The sequence below is a fragment of the Zonotrichia albicollis genome, chromosome 4 (assembly GCF_047830755.1).
Source record: "Zonotrichia albicollis isolate bZonAlb1 chromosome 4, bZonAlb1.hap1, whole genome shotgun sequence".
NCBI classification, from domain to species: Eukaryota; Metazoa; Chordata; class Aves; order Passeriformes; family Passerellidae; genus Zonotrichia; species Zonotrichia albicollis.
In genome coordinates this window covers 71,041,519-71,058,584 of record NC_133822.1, presented here as the reverse complement: position 1 = coordinate 71,058,584, position 17,066 = coordinate 71,041,519, and the positions used below count along the sequence as shown (strand labels likewise).

At 39.0% G+C, this 17,066-nt stretch overlaps 1 protein-coding gene across 1 annotated transcript in view; it reads right to left on the bottom strand.

The window, feature by feature from the left end:
• The window catches only part of DERA (deoxyribose-phosphate aldolase), a 44,674-nt gene that overhangs the window by 13,431 nt on the left and 14,177 nt on the right, over positions 1 to 17,066 (bottom strand). The window contains exon 6 of the mRNA XM_005481864.4: positions 11,753 to 11,881. Coding sequence (XP_005481921.2) covers positions 11,753 to 11,881 — 129 coding nt within the window. The remainder of the gene's footprint in view (positions 1 to 11,752; positions 11,882 to 17,066) is intronic.

Below are 17,066 nucleotides of genomic sequence, written 5' to 3'. Positions count from 1 at the left end.
GGTCAGCCTTTTTCCCTCTTGGCATTCTTGGTTTTGGATCAATACATCTCAGCCTCTCAAAATGTTGTCCTGCACATGACATATTACAGACTGAGGCTAAACCCCTGATATATCTACCAGTAATAGCAGTGCAATTTGGAAGAAAATAATAAATATGCATGATGGCTTAGAATCACAGCTCTACGTGGCATATTGCATTCCATGTTTTAGCAACCACATTTAGCTTTGTGCTTTTTAACGTTGATAACAACTTTGAAACAAATATGTTAACATTAAAGCTCAGGTACATTTACGTATTGTCTATTAGCTTGTAACAAAATTACTCAAATTGAAGAAATAGCTGTTTAAAATCAATTTGGAAATACTCCACACCGAATAAAGCAAGTAGAAAATCAGTCTACTTTATCAAGAAGGTGCTATGAATGTTAAAGATTTAAAAAAATCCACCATCCATAATGCAGCCAAAATCATGACACTTCAATGTCATTTTGAGTGTTTTTCAACACTTGATGTTAAAAGCAGTTTAAGATTCTGTTCCTACGCTAACCCAGAGAAAGGCAGGATTGATTTTTGAGATTTAAAAGTCCATGTCTTAATGCTGCAGTCAGAATCCATCCAGCATGCAGCTCCTTTGTCATGCAGAGGGCAAACAGCAGCACCAGCCCCTCTTCCCCATGTCCCCCACAACAGCTGAAGGCTCCACTACCAGGGGAATTTCCAGGATCAAAGATATTTTCTTTGAGCAATTGGAAGGGTCAATGTTTTGGCTTCTGGCTTTGCCTGAAAACCAAAAAAATATAAGGAGCCAGATCTCACCAGACTCATGTGCGACCTGTTTGTTTCCATCTGGCTCTTACAAATCAGGCAGAACAGATTTCTTGAGGGCTTGCATAGAGGGATGAATATTCCACTTTGGTGACCATCTGATTACCAGGAAAATGTGAGGCACTTTTAGCTTATTTTTTATGACACTCGGACACATTCAACACCAACAAGTTGCAAACACACAGATTTTATCATGGACTTTCTGGATTCTCCAACAAATGTCCAAAGGGCCTTAAACCACCCTGGATAGCCTTACCTATACATATAAGGCATCACAATGCTTGTTTTTAAAGGGCATCAATCTTACTTAAAGCTGCCACTTTCCAAGAAATTTTGCCCCTCATAGTGTTTCCTTTTCCCTTCTCCACCTTGATAATTTGGCATGCAGCAAAACTCCAAAAGCCCACATGTGCAGGCTGCAGTGTACATGAGAACTTCCAGATGTGTTCACTACTGTCAGTAGGGTTGCTCTGCAATGCTTCCAACTCTTCAGGCTGCCTGAATACCAAAAAACCTGCCAGCTCCCTTCAATGAAAAAAACAACCAAAGCCCCTGACTGTGCAGCCACACTCCAAGCAGGAGGCACCTCTCTGCTGGCGGCCAGAGAGAGACACTTCTGGTTTTTTAAGAAATCCTTTTTTCCTCCCATTGCATTATTAACAATGCTTACATGGCAAAACTAACAATTTTATTTCAAAGGGATGCTTTATGAAGGTGTGTTGCTGATAAATTCAGTCAGACTTTTCTGGCATAAGCTCATACTGAGCACTACTTGAATGAAGGAAATAAAAAAGACCAGCAAGCACCATCACAAAAGGGGAGCAACTCATAAAAAGGTATTTAGTATGCCAGGGATGGTTTTTTCACCTCCCTTTTTCAACAGCCTGTGTGCTGATCTTACCACAGACTGCAATTATGGTGAGCATCTCAAACCAAAAGCATCAACATCCTGATTAAACAACTGCATGGGTGTTGGTTATTTAAAAAAAAAATATTGAAACCGATAGAGAAATGCTGATTTCACCTGTCCACTGGCAAAACAAAGATGATATTCCCGTCTTCGAGTCTATATCTTATATATAAGTTTTACATTTTTAAAAACTTACACTAAATATATATGATCATTTTGAACTTTGGCATTTTTACTGAAATACTGTGAATCAAAGAAATTGAATATCAAACTCTCTTTGTGCTAGATGTATATATATCCTCACAGGTATTTAGTGGCAAGTTATTAAGTGTCACTATTCATTGAGATAGCACATTCTATATCTTTCTTAGAGGGAAAAAAAATAAAATAAAGCAAACCCATCTATGTAAAATTTGCAGCAATATTTCAGAGCCTCACTCTGGTATTAATATTTCCTGGGTTGTAAGATAAGTGTGTATACTATTTGCCATCTGTCAGAGGTGGGGCAGTTCTCTTCTGTTCATGGGGCAGTTTTCTTTATCTTTTCCACAATCAATTCTCCCTGCAGGAGACCTCTTCTGTTCATGGGCCATTAATTATTAATTATCTTCTGTCCATGGCCAGTGAGTGTCCCTGCAGGGCTGATCCAATCCCAGCATCCCATGGGGAGATGCCCCACCCAGGGGAGGAGCCAAGCATTCCTCCTGGATCCAATCTGAGCTTTGGGACACCACAGCAGCCTCTGCCCCCTGCATTGCCAGAGGAGCAGCTTTCTGCTGCCCTGCATGGCCAGAGGGAGCCCAGGCCCTTCTGCAGCAGCCCTGGAGCTGCAGAGGAAAACTCCCCCCTTGTGCAGGATCCCTGCTGCAGCAGAGCCACAGCTGGCACTGCAGGAGGGCTGAGCCCCCATGGGATGGGGCTGGGACACCGCCCTGGCACACAGGGGCAGCTCCTAGTCCATCAGTGGTTTTCCCTTGCTTGTACTATTGCATTTTAATTTTCCTGTTAAAGAACTGCTATTCCTACTCCCCTATCTTTGCCTGAGAACCTTTTCATTTCGAAATTATAATAATTCAGAGGGAGGAGGATTCTCATTTTCCATTTCAGGGGAGGTTCCTGCCTTCCTTAACAAACACCTGTCTTTTCAAACCAAGACACAATGACTTCTTCACTCAGGTGTTCAGAAAGAGAGGTGGTCAAGCAGAACATCCCCTGTGCTGTGCTGAGTTGTCATGTGCCGAACTGCAGAGGCAGGGACGGTGTCAGCATCACAACCACCCCACCCACACCTTTCATTCTGGCATAAACAGCAAAAAAAGCCAGGAGGAATTCTGTGTTCAGCATTTCCCAACATCAAATCACACACAAAGGTGTCTGATAAGTATTTACATTGGAAGATGCTGTTCTGGGGTGAAGTACAGCAGTGTTACATATCCCTTATCTATGAACTAAGCACTGTATTCACTTCCACAAGGGCTTTAAGGCCCCCAGACATTAGCCCAAAGCAAAACCACATTGTCTTCATTTAATTACCTATCTTTTCATACTTACTGTGATCCAAATGACTGAGTTAAACAAAATGGTTGCTAGTAACAGGAGACCATTGATAACCAGCAAGCTGAGGTGGGTGTACGTGCACAGAGTTCAAAAGAAAATGATGCTGCTGCTTGCTGTTTACTTCTCCAGCATGAATTTATAAAGTGAATTAGCAAGAATTAAAAGGATTAAAGTCCCAGGAAGCGATGAAGTCAAAGAGAAATAGAAAATGGATTCACTCCTAAAAAGATAAAATTATTTAACAACTTATTAAAACAGTTCATCACTGTAATTAAAATCCAAGTGCCTAGAAAAAAGTGCCACAAGAAAGGTAATTATTTATGAGGAGACTTTAAAAAGCCATTCACAGTGAATTTGGGAGAGAATCAGCCTGAAAGAGTTGGTAGTAAAAGGAAATTGTTTGTTTATTCATAAAACTTATTTTGGTCTAGCCTACCACTAAGAATCCCTAACATCTGCTCAATGGCAGCTGTAAGTAACATTAGGAACACTCAGCCAATTTATATCTTCCCTTTTTATTAAAAAGTAAACAGGTCTTTTTAAATTATTCACTAGTAAATTAACATAAAAATCAGTGCTGTAGCTAACCACATTTTGTGGAAAGGCATCTACAAGCTTTGCCTGATCGTGATGATCTCAATCTTTCTACATTTCACTGACTACTTTACTCTTTATGTGGTGTCCCACCTAATTTAGCAAATGAAAACGTAGAAAACTTACAAGCCATACAGGAGTCACTGCCAGGAATAATACAAAATGCATCACTAATACCTCAAAACCCATATTAGTTGCCCCCCCTCTGACTTTAACTGATTCTGTTCTTATCTTTCCTTTGCATTTTGCTGAACAAAAACTCCCCTCAAACAATCTCAGATCTCTTCTGCTTCTTTCATGAACAAGGCATTCATTAAACAGGAAGCAGCAACAAAATACAGTGTTACTGATTAATAATTATTTGTTCTTATCTGCAGCACTTTTATACTTAGATGACAAAGTGCTCTGCATGTTCCCATGTTTCATTCCAAAACTGAGTTATTAAGACACTAAAAAAAAAAAGGCACAGGAACACTCTAAACCTAAAAGCTTCTCTTTACCTCTCACTAAACTCTTCTTTTAGTCAATCTCTTCAACATTTCAGAAGAAAAATATTAATAAAATTATTAATATTAATTTCTTCTTGAGTTTCTCTCCCAGCTTCAGTTCTCACTTCATAATAGAAGCAAGTGCCTGCAAATGAACTCACCAAGATGTTGTTGAAGGGCATGGAGCAGCTCTGCCTATTTTACTAGGATCTTTTTGGTCTACTTCTAGGGAAAAAACCAAGAATTTCTGCATTGCTTTCTGGAGACACTGAGTTTAAAGCTGAGCTGTAATTCTACCCAGGCACTGGAAATGACATTACAATAGCACAGGGTCCACTCAGCTGAAGTTCCTGGAGGATTCTGCCTTGAAGCTGCAACTGGAGAGCTGCTGAGACTCTGGATGTGCTGAGATCCAGAGCAGCTGCAAACACAGTCCCTGATTACAACAGAAACCTAATTAGTTAGCTACCATGTCTATGGTGTCAGGGTAGCAGAGAACCAGCTGAGAACCTCCTGCTGGGGACTGGGATTCCCAAGAAACACAGCATCCCTCTCCATCATACCCCAACGAGCTGCTTCCACAGCCTGGGGTCAGCTCTGCTCCAAAGCTCCATTTATGAGGAAGGCTTTGTGCTTTGTGAGTTCTCCACAAATTCACTTTCCAGGACTAGTGGGAAGGAGGCTTTTGAAGATATATTACTCACAATTTTGTATTCCATAATTCAAATTCAGTGTGATGCATATAACATGGAGCATCATGCCTTGTTTCCTTTTTGGTCCATTACAGATGAATGAAAAGTGACCAACTACAAGATTTCACTCCTGAAATGTTTGGGATAGGCTGGTAAATTGGACATTGGACTGGCAGCACGACTGCAAACGTGATGGAAAGATGTGATACTCAAGAAGAGCTCCTGGTATCACCAAGAGGAATCTTTTCTACATCTTAGATTTAGAACTCAACTTTAGGAATGAGCTGCAGTTGAACACTGCAGAGAAATCACTTTATAGCCCAAATAGCTAGCAGGAAAGAAACATCAAAGGTAAAAAAGACAATCAGATGTCAGATCCCTGTTGACTTGCCATGAAGACTATGGCCTTTGCTGTCAATTCAGACTTTGAAAAATTCTCTCAGAAGGTCTGCTACAGACACCTCTGGGAAAGCTATTGTCTTTAGTAACTATAAAGTACAGGCAGAAATCTTAAATTGTCTTATCTGAGAGATACTGAATTTTAAAACTACAATTTCTGAAAAGGAACTGGGGGAAAAAAACCCCAGCAAAACCAAATCAGGAACATTTCTCAGGGGATGAAATTCCCAAGTATAGTGTCAAAGAAGGGAATGTATTATTTTTTCCCACTTTTCACAATCTGAGCTGTAACCAGAGGACATTAGGACGTGATCTGTTAAAGGCTCATGGATGTCTTTATATTGATATCAATGTGTTTTAACATGCAGCTTTAACATTCAGGTAAGGAAAAAAAGCCATGCCCTCCTTATGAGAAACTTGGTTTTGTGCCACTTTTATGGCTCAAGTAGTTTTTCACTTCTGTTTGTGCTCATCTTTAGTTATGTCTCTGTTTTTCCCTGTGTCCTTATGATTAAATAGTATATTCAAGTGAGTATCCATAGTTTTTTAAAATAACCTAATGATGTTCAAGAGCACATATTCCTGATGTATTTTTCCACTCAACACATTTCTCTTCACAAGTCTAAATCCACACTGCTGCTGCCATGACCATATGTCTTCAAATTAGACAGGAACAACCACTAGACCCTGATACCTTAAAAAACAACAACAAAAAATCCAGAACCTACAACCCTAAAATCATACTGTGTGTATTTCCACATCTATATCAGGTTTCTGTTAAGGAACTGGATTTTCTAACTAGTGTTCCTACATGCAATCTCTTTTAATATTTCATAAGCCAATTTTATGTAATTGATAGGTACAGTAAATTAAATATTTATTTCTATTTTTCACTGGTTTAGTAGAATTTAACACCTGCTACTGACAGAATGAAAAAACCTAACGTGAAATATCAAAGAAATAAATAGTACCCAGTACATCTATTGATTTTACATAATATTTCCATGTTTTAAAATTGCATTCTCTCAAACCATTACCTTCAATAGTGGAGCTTCACAGATGCAAAGTTTTTTGCCAGGAAGCCCTGTTATTCTGCTGGCATGTTTGACTGGAGCTATTCACTGTGCAACAATTTCTGAGCCTGAGGTGATATGAAACTTCAGAAGTTTTAGCTCGAATCCTAACAAGTTATTTAACATAGAAACAAGGTTTCATTCATGGGGAAAATTAACCCAACAGGGGTGCTTTCTCACCTCTCTGCATCAGTTGTTATAAATTGAAAGTATACCATTTAGATATTCCTTAATTAACATGTTTTGGAAAGATCTTGAATATCAGCAAAGGTAAAGTGCTATGCTGGCACTGAGGATAATTTGCTAACAGAAAGTTGACCCCTCTCAACAGTGTGTTATTCTGTCAGTAGCTGCTGTTTCACAGCCAAGGGGTGGAGGATAAAGAACGGCCCCTTTCCCAAAGGTCAGGAAGCAGAAATCAGCATCCAAAGCCCTGTCCTGAGAAGGACAAGCCTGGGGTTTCTGAGGAGAAACAGAACAAGTCATTCTGCAACCTCAAACCCATCTTCTGGCTTCCTGAGTTGGTGTTCTGGTGAGAAGTGCTTGGGAATAGCATTGTTTCTATTTGTAAGGGGAGATGGTGGAGGGAGAAACTCAGGTGGTGGTGTGGGTAACACAAAATCAAACAAACAGGTACAGAGCTGACAAGTTTTACACCGTTTTACACTGGTATTTCTTCTTGGACTTCATTGGACGGTATATATTCTTATTTTCTGATTACAGGAGAAGACCATTAATAGAACAGACCTTGCACAAAATTAGCAGAGTTGCCAGGCATCCTGCTCTGACAAATATGAATGGCCCCAAATAAAGATCTCCCCTCAGATATGGCTGTGTAGGCAGGCACACAGCTCAGTAAGCACATAAATAAATGCATAACAAAATGTGCCATTGCATGCACGTCTGGGTTTTTAACAAACTGCAAACAAATGAGGCTTCACAGTATGCACTCTAACTCTGTTCTCACTTCACAGACTCTTTGCATCTTTATTTTTCCCCCAACATCTTTGTTTCTCTCAAGTGTTACTTCTGTCCTCTACTTACCCATGCAGGGTTCTGTTGACTCAACTGGAAAGACTTTTCATGAGAGCCTGCCCTAGCCTGTCTCAGCCACTTTCCATCATTCCTTCACTTCTGATTCCCTGCACACATATTCCTGAGTTCCAGACAGATTTTTAAGTCTCATTTCACATTCCTTCAAGATCTGCTTTACTCAAACCCCACGATTTTTTTTTCTTTTTTGCTACTAGTCTTTGTATGGCCTCTCATCAGCAATTCAAACCTGAGGATATTGTGATTGCATTGTTGGAACTTTTCAACTCCAAGCTTATCTATCACGCCTACATTATTTCTAGTGATTAGCTGCAGTATCACTGTTAAGCTTGTAGGCAATTACCTCATTTAAGGCAGCATCCTTGTAGTGCCTCACTGAACATGCTGTTATCAGCATTTTCATACTGCTGGCTTTTTTTTATTTCTCCCCATTCTGTACCAGAACAAATGAAGTCACTTGTTTCTGTTCCAACCTCTTTGAGGCTGATTGTATTTAAAGATACTCCATCTTTTGATCTTACACTTAATTCAAAAACTTTGTTAGCCCATGATATCATTCAAAACTTTGAGACAGACTGCCACACTGCATCTTGGCTTTCCACAGTGTGTTTTGAGCTTGTTCTTTGCACTAAACTTCCAGTGATGTTTAGAGCACAGCAATAATGTTGTGATGTTGAAGATGCAGAACAACCACAGACTATGCAGAATGCTGCAGCAGACAGGGAAGTGATCAACTTCCAGCATAATTCCAGTATAATTAATATATAATTAACTATAAGCAATAATCACTGTCCTGATAACCCCCTTTAAAGCAGCCAACTGCAACCACCTCTACACTCAGACAGTGGCCAAGAAATCCTCAGTCACCAGTCAGTGCCAAATACTCTTCCCACACACTCCTGAGAGTAAGGACTCCCTGACCTGCCTCCAGCCCAGAGCTGAACATCATTTTCCACCCTGGAGAGCATTCAGAGACAAATCACAGCCATAGAAAGGAGCTGGTTCTGATTTCTGATGGATGTACACAGGTAGAGTGTGCCCTTTACAGACACACCATAAACCCAACACGGTTGTATTTCAGACAAGTAAAACAAGACGCAAAGTGAAATTTTGTTTATGCGTTACCAAGCCTCCTCCCTTGCTTTGCCTTTCATTTGCAAATGCTCTGAGCTCTAAAAACTGGCTTGGTATCAAATTACAGCTGAAGTTATAGACACATAATTCCATCAACACATAATACAATGCACACTGAGGGGGAACCCTTGATTTTTGTATTGAGCACAAGACTTAAAGTCAAAAACTCACAACAGATCTCAGTTTGACTTTTGCTTTCTCTGTTATTATCTTTGTCTCGTATTTCACTTTTTTTTAAAATTACTTTACTCTCTGTCCCCAAAGCAGAGTCCAAAAGGCACTCAGTTTTCTTGAGAAGCTCATGCACTCAAATCACCACCAGGACTTGAGGAAGCACAAGAGATGGCAGTGGAAGCCATAAACCCAAAATTCCCTGATTCAGAGCTGGGCGTTTGTCTCAGGCAGCTTTCCAAAATCGAGGTGCTCCCTTGGCAGTGGGACAGAGGCACTGCTGTGCAGAGCTCCCTGCCACCCTGCCCTCCTCAGCTCTGCTCAGGTTATTCTTGCCAGGTGAGTCACTGGCCTTAAAGGCATGTCACCCTCCTTCGCTCAGAATAGCTTCTTAAGTATTCCAGAACAATTCATGGGTGTCAGTCAAGTTGGTAAAGGCATGGTTAAAAGAATTTAAGACACCTATGGGCCTCCTCCTTCCCATTGTGAGGTCTTTCCCCTTGTGGACTTTACTAGAGAACAAAAAGTAGCCATGGAGAATTATTTCAGAGAAAACAGGAGTCAGGAGCCACCAGATTACATAGAGGAAGATTATATATAATATACTAGTTTATATTATATAAAATTAAATATTTTTATATTTCTATTTATTTATTTACTTATTTTTAATATTTGTTTATAATTTTAATTATAATATATTAATAATATTTATACTATATAGTTAACTTGTATCTTATAATATAATATTTATATTATATTATATTATATTATATTATATTATATTATATTATATTATATTATATTATTTACATATAGTATAGATAATATATTTTATAATATATAATATGCTTACTATATAATATATAATAAATAATAATTAATATTTAATATTACTATAGGTATTGTATATTGTATATTATTTATATTTTATTATACAAATTATATTATATTTTATATATTATACCCCTGGTGGCTTTGTGCTTCAGGACCCTGGTGAATGTGTGCATGCTCAGCAAGGCACTGCAAACCTCTGTAACCCCAGGATTTGGTGCTTCCCACATGCCAGGCTGGCATCATGGACAGTGAAGCAAGATCAGATTGAGGACTGCACATCCCCAGCCAAAGCAAGGCTGTGCACCAGATTACTGAGGCTGTGACCATTTTTAAAAACCCTAAAACATTGCCAACCAATCAAAAACCCCACACCTAACTAGTTAACCCTTTTCTAGAATAATTTTCAACTGGAATTCTTTGAAAACTCAACTCACAATGACACATGAGAAGCACTTGTAACAGCACAGCTGAAGGAACTTTATTTTGTTGTAAAGGACAGGAGGAACTAGACAGAGGCAGCAAAAACTTCTAAAGCCACTTTTTCAGTTGAATCCACCATACTATGGATTCACTTTTTCCCCAAAATGATACAAAAATACAAATAAAACAAAATTCAACTGGGATTTGAGGCTCTCAGCAGTTCTGACAGGTTGGATCTGAAAGCCTGGCCCTCAATGGATGTATGTAGAGTGCAAATAAATTCTTATTTTTATGCCTAGCCACAAAGAAAGAGCAAAAGATTGAAATAAGGAAATTACTGGATATATTCAGATGGATAAGTATCTTGTAAAATGAATAACTAGGCAAGGAAAATCATTAACAATAGAGCCATCTGCTGTATTTCAAAAAAACTACACCAGCAAAATTCTGAAAATGGTAAAATGCTTTACAAGCTGAATTTCTCACTACTTAGTGTTACAAAAAGTGATCACAATGATTAGTGCATCAGTTTAAATAAGAGGTAATGCGTATTTCTTACACCTCTTCTAATTAAAAACAATATTTAGTGGCATAATACTGATCCTCTGTGTCTAATGATGCTAATTGGCATTGTAGCTGGGCTTGTTAAAAGCCTGAAATGCTCTCCATTCCACTGGAATCAGAGAAGCACAGAATTGTCTGGTAACAGTGAGGTCAGCAGCAAGCTGAATATTTGTTTAAATACCGACAAGACACTTGATTATATTTTTCTTGCTTTAGTATAAGAATTTCAAGTCTGAAGGAAAAAAAAAAGGAGGGAAAAAATGAACACAAAAAATTAGGGGGAGTTTAGAAGACGGACTAAGATATACTAAGAAACCAAGTATCACTTTACACTTCTAGAAATAAACTTGAGGAGCCCACTTTCAAACACGGTGGGAAGAGCAAGTGCCTGGGAGCTAATTCCCAATTTTGCATCTCCAACATAAAAACACAGAACTATAATCCTGGTTCAGCTAGGAAAAGTTGTACCAAAGCTGCAGAGAGAGAATGTAGTGCTGAAAATCTGGGATCAAATGGGTGCTAAGCTAAGCAAAAATGTAATAAAGTATGCACAGCCCCTGGGAGCTCTGTCCTGTTCTGCAGGGTTGGTTTCCTGAGCTGCCCTCTCAGAGGTGGTCAGAAGTGATCACAAACCAAAACTGAGAGCTTTTGGCATGATTCTGCACTGGGGAGTTCCCCTTATGTTTAAAATAAGCTTGTGAGCCACCTACCTACATCCTATCTGTAGGGCACCACAGCTGCCTCCAGAAGTGTTTCTGCCCCACATGCCTTTATTAAATATTCTGATCAGATGTTTGACAAAGGATTTTACTTGTTCCTACAACCCTTGCCATTCAGCAGCCCTTTACTTAACATTTCATGCAGTTTTTGGTAGGTGACACACAACAAGTGACACTTCATTACTCCACCTGCAGCTGCAGTAATTGCTACACAAATTTTTTCCACCATCGACAAAACCAAACTTCCAAGACCAGAATTTTTTAAACCTCATAAATAATCTAGCAAAGACAGCTTAGAAGGAGAACCAAGGGTATTTACCTGCCATCATAGCTATCATACTGGCTTTGTAGACATTGGCAAGGGAGCCCAGTTCACCTGTGGCCAAGATTGTTTTCATGTGAGCTTCTCCACAGGCTGCACGGCACAGACGGATCTCCTCGTACAGACCTGGGGATGAAAGCACGTGGGAATGATCAAAGTTGCCTGAGAGATGTTTTCAAGTATGGCTGTAATTTCCACTTCTGGATTAATTTCCAATCTTATAATTAGCCGTAGCACTCAGGAACTTAAGTTTTGTAAGTTCAATAAATTACATGACTGGAGGTAATTAACAACGCCGTGCAGTTTCAGACTTTACTTAATAGCTATTAATGTCTGTTCTCTCAAAATACAAATGTGCTAAATACCCATGAATATATCAGCAGTGAAAAATGCTGTGATATAAAGATTGATCTTAAATCAGCTTTTCCAGCAATAAATATGGTAGCACATTGAATCAGTACTCAGAATAGCTATGTTTTCCTCTGCACCTGGCCAGTGAAACCCTCCCTTTTACCCTTCCTGGTAAAATTCAGCAGTGCTCCCACAGAAGTTTACACAGAGGGAGAATAAAAGAGCCAGAAAATAATGAACCATTGCTATCAGAAGTTGGCTGCTTGGGGATGTTTAAGATTGCTCCAGTGTCGGGAGAAAAGCAGCTCTTACAGTGCACAGTCACCATTCTGGATTTTGAACTAAAAAAAAAAAAAAAAAACAACTAAGATGCAAAATAAACAAACAGGATGCTTTGCAAGAGGGTCCTTTTGAGAAACTGTACTCAATCTTCAATCACATAATCAAAAAGTTCTTTGACAGAAGGCTAAAATACAGCTTTAAATAGGTCTTGCTAAAACAGCCCAGGCTAAAAAGACTTTTGTTTTTTTCAGCAATATCAGACTTCTTTTCCCCTCAGCCCTTAAGTGAGACCTGGAAGCATGGGGCAGGGCTTGGCAGCTGTGGCAGGGCCCTCGTCCCACTGCTGCCATGGGCACACCAGGGTGTCCAGGGCTGGAATTGCTGGGCTGGCCTTCTGAGACACGCTGCACACATTAGCAGACAACTGGCTGATGCACTTAGCAAGTCCCTTTATAGACACCAGGTTTCACCTTGTTTCTCACTGTGTACCAAAGGTGTGAATTAATCAGAACTAGCATGCAGTCTAACATGTTTTATTGATCAATTGGTGATGCTCCAGAAACCTACATCAAATCAAGGCTCAAAAAGGAAACACAAAGGACCTGTGCTATATATTTTTTTTTTGTGCATTTAATAACCCTGCTCATGTTAGATCCAAATGAAATCTCTTTTTGTGGAGCAACTCTTTTCCTGAAGCTTTTGAAAACCCAGAGAAAGCAGCTTTCTTCTTCTTCTAGCTTCAGTAACAAGAGGAAAAAGTTTTCCCTACCTTCGAGATACGCCACCAGAAACGTCAAAACAAAATCAACAAAACGTACATTTAGGTTGGATTCCATGAAAAGAAATTCCATCCCTACAGCTGTTGCTCCCTGGCAGTGCAGCTCCAGCAGCCCCCCTTGCAGTTGGAAGGTGCTTTTACATGCAATTAGCGTTAGGAGCAGCCTCGCTGCCTGCCAGCACTCATCATCCCACGGCCAGGAACGCTCAGGATCCTCAATCACCCGTGTCTGGCAGCTTAGCTGGGGTGGAGGAAAAGCGGGCACACCTCAGTGGGGCAGGTGTGTGGGTAAGAAATGCTGTTCTTTATTCAGAGAGCAATAATTGCAGACAGCAGCTGACGTTCACAGGGCATTTTCAATAAAAGTACAGAGAGAAATGCAACTACATTTGGGGCAGAGCACCCCAGTCCCAGTGCAAAATGGGACTGCTTTGATGCAGAATAAGTGTAAAAACTTGTGTAAAAACAAGTGTAAAAACTCCTACTCCTTTCAAAAATGAAAGGAGAAGTTTCAGTACTCATATTTAAACCAAGGCACAAATAACAGGATTATCCTGAAAATTTTGGGCAAATGTCTAAATGTCTAGTCAGTCACACTTCAAAACGTACTCAGTGTTTCAAGGAGTGCTGGGCTTCCTGTGGGACAGCCTGTGCTGCCAAAAAGCCCAGCACTTAAGGACTCAGTTCCACCAGGCTGAACAGCAGCAGGAACAAAGCTGGGTGCTACAAATGCAGGAATATCTGTGAGCTGTGCAGAACACCAGCAACCACCACAGTACACACAGCATCTCTGGTTAGCAGCAGTGGCACAAAGATTTTGGTCAAAAAACTCTGTCACAGGAAACCCTGCAGGCATATTTTCAACTAATGAGCTAAGAACCCCATGGAGAGGTTGCAAGAGAATTTATTTTTGACTCCTAAAAACAAGGAAAAAGAAAAAGCTCTCAAAGAAAATGGCCAGTACTCTCCAACCAATATTATCCATTCTAAAAGTTGACTAAATCTTAAGCCAGGAAAGAAAAAAAAAACCTAAAAAAGCAAAAGAGCCACTAAACCCCAAACCAATAAACCCACAAAAAAAAAACCCAAAGCAAGCCAGCCTATATAGAATATATCTGGAGGCAGCTGCTCACAAATACAGTGTGCAGGAGCTCTACTGACCCAGCTGTTAAAATGGATGTGACAAAAGAACTCTTCTACTTTGCACCACTTGAGATACCTGACAGTTTTCATGAACTTTAGATCTGCCTTTACTAGCTGCATTTATAGAAGTCAGAAAAATTCAGATTTTGTAGGGAAAAAAAAAATGCTTTTGCAGCTGTGGTTTTAATTCCACTGTTACAAAACACAAGAGTTGTAAGTGTCCTTGTCATTTTCTGAACTGTGAATATTTAGTACATTATATTGAATTTTAGCAGCTATTAAATACAGCAGAGAACATGTTCCTTCCATGTACATTTCCCAAGCAAACATCCCTGATAATTTCTGCTAGCTGTAATCTGCACTAGGTTGTCTAGATAGTCTGTTACTTTGGTGTAATACATTAGTCCTAAAAATCACAAAATAAAGGGGATAATCCAGATCTCCTACTAAGGAAATTAAAATATTAAAGGAGGGGAAAAACCACTCTTCTTCAAAAATGTGGTGATAAAATCACTTTTCTTTAAAAAAATTCTTTTTTTTTTAGTGTTTTTATCTAGTCAGTGACAATGAATAGAAACTGAGATGAGAAGATGTTTTGACTTCTGTTAGCCGAAAAGATCAAGGTGATTGTGATGGGCTGGAAACTGGAAAATGAGCTGGAGCCCCTTGTGTCTGGCATGTTAATGGCAGGTTTGTTAACAAAATGACAAGCACAAGGCTATCAGCACAACACAACCCCCTCACATATGTCCAACTCCAGGGATTCACGTTTTGGAAACGGAGCTGGGCTTCAGGAGCCTGAGCTGCTGCTGCTGCCAGCACCAGAGAGAAACTGTGCAGTGTCACTGTCATATTTTCTGGAAAAAAATCACCAAGATTTCTTCTCCTGGGAAGCTGAGAAGCCTCAGAGAAAAAGGAAAACAATGTTGTCTCATTTGTTTCTCCTGTGTTTGGCTGCTTTGGAATGTGGTTGGAGATTGTTTATCCAACATGTGAATTGTTTTTATTTAATGATCAATCACAGTCAGGCTGTGTCAGACTCAGAGGAAAGAGTCACAAGTTTTTGATTAGTATCTTGTTAAACCTTTTGTAAGTATCCTTTCTCTATTCTATAGTATAGTTTTAGTATGACATGATATATAATACATAATACATGATATGCGATATATGATCAATATACAATATACAATATAGTATGGTATGGTACAGAATATAATGTAATGTAATGTAATGTAATAATAAATTAGCCTTCTAAGAACATGGAGTCAGAGTCTCAATTCCTCCTCCATCCTGGGAACCCAGCAAATACCACAGTGCAGCAGGGCAGTCTGCACATCTACAAATGGTAAATCCAGCTACAACACTCCTGAACAACATGGGGAGGCTTCTCCAAGGCTCTGGAGCAGGGAATGTGCTCTGCCTGTGCTGTTTATGAAGTATGTAGCACAAAATAAGGTCCCAATCCCTGATCAAAGCCTCTAAACCTACACCTAAAAAATCAGCAGCAGTGAAAAGCGCTTTTCATAATGGGGTTATACCATGGATTCAGCCATGCTCAAATTTCTCAGAGTATAACTGGGTTTTTTTTTCCCCTTTTCTTACAGGAAAATTCAACTACTACAGAGCAATGATGGGTGAATAATGCTCCTACAGCCACTGACTATGTAGCATGTCCAGGTGTTTGTTTGCTAGCAGCTGTGGAATTAGGAATTAGCACTGACATTACTGCACCCTACACAACTTCAGGAGTACAACAAATGCTGATAACAGGGGAAAAAAATTAATAATAAATAGATCCAGTCTGTTACAACAATTTTTTGGTCAACTTGATCACTCCTTACATAAAAACTCCACATTCTGTGTTTAAAGGAAGTGTCCAAACTGATAATTTATGTTTAATCCATACTTTGCCAAGTAATACAAGACAAAAGCTGAGTAAACTACTTTAAAGTAGTATTGCTTTAAAAGCTAAAAGGTATGTAAATTCATAAACTTATATCTCATTTCATGTTATTTTCTGATGCAATTTAGCTGTCCAATAAAGCTGCTTTCATACTCAGCATTATTTAAAAGATCTTAACAATTACTTCACAAAGATCTGGAAAATGCATTCTGAGTGTCATAAAGAGCTCCAGCAATATTCAAGAACTTCTTTAAAATAACATGACATAATTGGACATACACTAAAATATTTAATAACCAAACAAGCCTTTGAAGCAAATCACAAAGCAACACTATTCTATTGTGGTGACCCCAATTATTGCACAGGCTAGAAGAAAAGCTGGAAATGAACTAAAAAGCACTTCACCACATAGATTTTTTTTCAATAACTTCTGAGGTTGTGAAGATTGTCAGCATAAGAAAATACCCATTGAAGCATATTATTATTGTTATTTTTATTATAATTATAATTATAATTACTACTACTATTAGCATAAGTTATAATATAATTGCAAGGCAGCTTTAGTTGATGAAGCACCTAAAACACAGGCACAGATATTGCACCACTTAATTTTATGTAATATAGGGATTTAGCCTAAAAAATCCTTCTTTGTCCATTCTTCTAGATTCCTTATAAGTATTTTATAGATTATTCTAAATTATTCCTAATCACACAGGTAACATATCTATTGAAAGCTAAACAGGAAGATAGAACACTAGATTTTCACCAAAATATCCAGTTCACCTAGTGAAATACCTTTATTTTTGTATAGGAAAGTTAAATATTGTAATTTTTCACCTTGTGGCATCTCTATG